Raw genomic sequence first — 5275 nt, 5'->3', positions numbered from 1 at the left:
CCTGACCAAGCTATTTTTAGTCCCCTTACCATACCCCCCCATCCCCAAACAAACAACTCCCAATCCCCCCACACCACACCACCCCCGCTGACCTGCCAGCCTCTCCCCAATCCTGCCAAACCTCTACCGGACCTGCCAAACCCCCTGCAGACCTTCCAGCCCTGCTGATCCCACCCCATCCCCCACCTGAGTTACTTAGATTGGCTCCTGGTGTGGCTCCTGGCACCTGTGACCATATGCAAAAGACACTTGTGATCTACTATCACACTGCTTGTTTTAAGCCACATGATCATAGATGGAGTGCAACAGATGTCTGCACATACCCATAAAGTTCCCATTTGTAAATACCATTTGCTGCTTTGCTTCCTCACTTACCACTCATGACATTAAAACTCATCACATCCATTTTGTTTCCTCCAGTAGCTACACAGCGGTAAATCCCATAGTCAGAAGCTGTAAAGTTTTTAATGATAAGCGTGTTGTTCACATGAGGAGTGCAGTCTATCAGTGTACGCTGCTGGAAATCTGAACCGAAGGTTTTCTTTCCTGACCAGGAACAAAGGACAATGGTATCTATCCGATCTCTTTGAATCCTTTCCCACTTAACTTGCTGAACCGAACCTCCAAGGTTATAAAGACACATTAAGAGGAGATTTCCCCCTAGTCCAGTAACCACAGGATGAGGTTGTGGCATAGATGCATCAAAAACATCTGTAAAGAAGATAAAAAAGATTACTTATAATTGAGAAGTTTAACAATCATTTCCAAGAAGTTGCACTGTCCACTGGTGAGATAAATTAAATGGTTTACAGGAAAAGGGTGTCAGGAGGCATCTTTTAAAAATGTAACACAGGACTGAGCAACTTCTTAGCAGCTGGGGGCCACGCACCATGGGGACCACACCAGTAGGAATCATGACTCCCTCCTCCCACCAGCTCAGCTGCAAGCTCCTCCAGCACCACATAGGTAGGTGATCCCCACATTGCTGTATTGCATGGATGGACAAGAGCCCCCTACCCTGGGCTGTGGGCTCCCCTGGCACTACAGGCTGCAATGCACTGAGCCACTCTGCCCTGCCCTGCCCCACACCCTGGGGAGAGAAGGGAGTGACAGCCTGGAGACTTGGGCTGCAACAGTACCCAGAGTGATGAGAAAAACCCAGGAGAAAAGCTCTAACCCCTCATGGGCAGCACATGGCCCACAGGCCAACTGGACAGCCCTAATTTAACATATTGAAAGAGAAAATGCAAATACATATACAAACATACACAACACTTGATCTTACTATGGTGCTGTGAGCTGGGTGAGGTTTTGTGTGCTACCCACTTCCTCATACTTCAACAAAACCTAAAAAACCCAGCAACTTTATAGTTAAGGTCAAGGTGGCTCTTGGCTTCTAAAACTGTTTTCAGTACAGTAGTAATTTTATAAGATTAATAAAAAACTGACTATTTTGACCTCTTGGCACATTTGCTACAAAACCTCATTCCCCTATGAATTTCCAGGTCTTCATTCATAAGTTGTATCACAGAGCCTGCCTTTAATAACAAAAATTCTCCTGACCACAACTCTAACAAGCCAAAACAAAGATCAAAGATCCCTGTGATACCACCCACTCAAGAAAACCTGAAAAATAGCTAGAGAATTGATTGTGCAATGGAAACAGAAGTACAAAGTTAATGTAGCAATGTTGCTTTACTCAGAATTTCCAGACCTGTCACTTAAAATTTCACAGTAGACATGCATAAATGCTGTTATCTTTTAGGTATAATAAGTATTAAGATAGGAAGAAAATGAAAACAATATCAAAATGCATTAAAAACAAAAAAGAAGGCAGCATTGAAATTCCTTGTAGCACATAGCAAATTGAGCATGTCATCACAAATATTTCTAAGCACACCAGTGACAGTTTATTTTGAACTTCTTTTACATTTTTCCCTTTATTTCCATAATAGATCTCTGCTTTATACTGCAGCACATTGTACTCTTTGTAGTCACTTATGTAGGCATGAACTGTTACCACTTGGGCGCATCTATATGTCGTGGTACAACAACATTGCTACGGCACTGTGCTTTAGTACTTCCTTTTTGAAGTACTAAAGCATGGTGCAGTATGGGTGGTTACTGCGCCATCCACATGGTGCATGGGTAGATTTTGCCACTACATCGCTGTAGCAATGGGCTTTACCCGGGGAGTGTGCTGCTATGGCAGTATAGCTGGCAAACACATGTAGACACATGATCACTACATCGCTGTAGTGCACCATATGCTGACATATCATATCACTATATTGCCATAGGGTAACATGTCACTGGAATCAGACTCAAACTAAATCTTTTTGTGCATGGAAACCAGCTCTGTTAAGTCCTAAAAGATTTTATGAAATGAAACAAAGAAATCATACGTATAGTTGCTAAATAAATGCACAATTAATTGCTAGTAAAAGTCCACGACTTAGTGTTCTAACTAGACAATTATGCAACTCCACAAACCTAAAATCAGTAACCAGCAGTAGCCCAGTGTTTGTAAAAAGCTCATAAAGAAAATGTATGTTGCATAAAAACATGAAATAGAAGCCTTCCTATTTTATCATTAAAATATTTCCTTGATGATGATAAATGAAGAGGTTATGGGTTCTCTGTCTGTGTGTCTTTATCAAGCTGCCAACTTCATTTTGGATGTGTAGGCCTTTACCCTCTTGGTTGTCCCTTTACCTACAGGTTAAAGGGACACAGACTGAATAAGAGAACATAATAAAAAGGAGATGGACTTTTCTTCAAATATACACATCCTAAATAAGTTAGATCCAACCAAGAGAAACAGGATATTCAAGAAGTCACCTTAGTCCTGAAAAGATTGACGAGGGAGTCACTAGAGGGAGACTGAGAAGTAATAAAAGGACAAAAGTTGAAACATTTGCTGTTAGTCATTTTTACCAGTGAAACTAAAGAAAAGCTGCCTGTGCCAGGAGACTACTGAGACAGGAAGAAATGCTGCTTCCCTGAAGTCAGACAAACCTCCAAAGAAATGGCAAGCTAGAGAAGAGCACCATATTCAGTATGCTGATTTTTTTTCTAACAACCTGCATTCTTTTATGCTTTAACCTTAAGTTAAAGCACAAGTAAAAAGCCATATTTTATTCAGAAACTCTGTGCACAGAGTTTGTGCACAGAGTTTCTGTATATGTCTTTTTGCTTACACTTATCCGTGGCTTATGAAGAGTTTAACTGTAAATCAAAAGACTCCAGTCTTCCATTCAGAGAATTTAAGAACCTTAAAAATAAGTAACATTTTAACATAGGGATGGGCAATTATTTGGGCCTGAGGGCCAATAGGGAGTTTTGATGAGCTATTTTGGGTGGGGTCAGCATCCTGCAGGGCTGGCAGAGTGGGTGGGAGGCAGCTGGGAGCTGGAGCCCCACACACAAAGGCAACTGCTGCCTGGCTGAAGCTGCCCCACTTGGAGTGGTTCAGCAAGGGCAGGAGGAGGAGCACAGCTAAAGGCATGGGTGACTGGTGCCACCTTAGTCAGGGAGAGGCACATGCCCCCCCAGTGACCAGTCAGTGACTGGGGGAGGTCCTCCCATGGCCAGTCTCACTGACCGGCACCCCAGTGCACCCCCTATGCATCACCACTGGCTAAAGGCAAGGTGAACAGAAAGCTGTGCCTGGCCAGCACATGCAGCTTCCAGCAGGGCTGTTCTTAATGCTGCTGCAGCTGGCTGGATGATGTTCTGCTCCCCTTGCCTCAAGCAGTGGCTCTTCCTCCCGCTCTTGCCCTGCTGTGCTGCTCTGGGCAGGTGGGGAGGGGGGAGCTTTATCCAGATAGTTCCTGCTGGAGGTAAGAGGAGCAAAGCAGCACCAGGAGCAGCCCACTAGAAGCTGCTTGTGCTAGTCAGGGCCCAGACTGAAGCATGGCATGGGCTGCTCCAGTAGGAGCAGGTGGGGCTTAGCCCCATATGGATGGCCAAATGGGCAGCCACAGGACAGATCCTGTCAGTTTGTGAGCTGGATTTTGCCCACCCCTGTTTTAACACCTAAACCATCTCAAAATTACATGTAATTCTTCTCATTCTATATTTTTTTCCTGTTGGGGTTCATTGTGTAGAGCAAACATGAAATGTGCTGCAGTTCATACACGAAATGCACCCTGGTTCTGTCCCATGGAAACTAAAACTATTGTCATAATTTTAACTGTTTTGAAGCTATCATTGTACAGTTTAATTTCCTCTACAATTGCCTTCTGTAATGATCTCCAAATTCCATCATCTCAAAATTTCATCCATAGATTTCACAGACATTAGGGCTGGAAGGGACCTTGAAAATCATCAAGTCCAGCCCCCTGCCCCAGGGAGAGGAAGTCTGCTAGGGTCAAAGGACCCCAGCAAGATAAGCATGCAAGCCTTTCTTGAATAAGATCAGAGTAGGTGCCTGCACTACCTCTGGAGGGAGTATATTCCAGGTCTTGGGGGCTAGGACAGTAAAGAATTTTTTCTTATGTCCAGCCTAAAATGGTCTTGTAGGAGTTTATGACCATTGGTCCAATCCATCACATTATTTCTTACAGAAAAAAAAGACAAAGTTATAATATTTTTAGCTCTGGTTCTATCCACTGTGGTTGCATCTACACAAGCCATTTACTGCGCAGTATGCTAATTAGCTGCACAGTAAATAGTGTGCATCTACATGTGCTCCCCAATTAGGTTGGAAATATACTAATTAACTTAGCAGCAGGATAGTACTTGTATTTGAGAGTACTATCCTGCTGCAGAGTTAATTAGTAAAAACTTCTGCAGCAGCATACGTGTAGATGCTGTCCCAGCTGGCGGGGGCATGAGGGTGCTTCAGTGCAGGGGCTGTCTACTGGCTAGCCCCACACCGAAGCACTCTTGTGCTTGAGCCATCCCCTCCACAGTACGTTGAGCTGGGATGGAGGAGCAGCCCTGGGCTGGCAGGCTGACCCCCCATGCCCTCTGCTACCTGGGGCTACTCCAGTCTGGCTCAACATGCTGTGGTCCTGGGCATATATGCAAATTACATGCCTGGAGCAATAAACGCGGGAGCAGTAAGCACTGGTGTTTATTACTTTGCATTAATATGAATGTGTAGATGTGCCCTGTATGATGGAAATAAGGTGGATATATAGGTATTAAGCAGTTTAACTCAAAGTGAATTATGATTGCTTCAGTGATATAACACTGTGGCATAATATTTTGCAAAATAAAAGGTTTTCTTGATCTATGAGAGGCACAAAGTACATATATATATATATAT

General features: G+C 43.8%; 1 protein-coding gene across 1 annotated transcript in view; it reads right to left on the bottom strand.

Annotated features, from left to right (window-relative positions):
• Window positions 1–327: 327 nt before the first annotated feature.
• CD226 (CD226 molecule) overlaps window positions 328–5275 on the bottom strand; it is a 27267-nt gene continuing 22319 nt past the window's right edge. Inside the window, exon 3 of the mRNA XM_019520037.1 lies at window positions 328–711. Within this exon, the coding sequence (XP_019375582.1) occupies window positions 368–711 (344 nt within the window). The 3' untranslated portion in view covers window positions 328–367. The remainder of the gene's footprint in view (window positions 712–5275) is intronic.

The sequence above is a fragment of the Gavialis gangeticus genome, unplaced genomic scaffold (genome assembly GCF_001723915.1).
Source record: "Gavialis gangeticus isolate Ggan-Ray unplaced genomic scaffold, GavGan_comp1, whole genome shotgun sequence".
Taxonomy (NCBI): Eukaryota; Metazoa; Chordata; order Crocodylia; family Gavialidae; genus Gavialis; species Gavialis gangeticus.
This window is presented reverse-complemented; position numbering and strand designations above follow the sequence as displayed.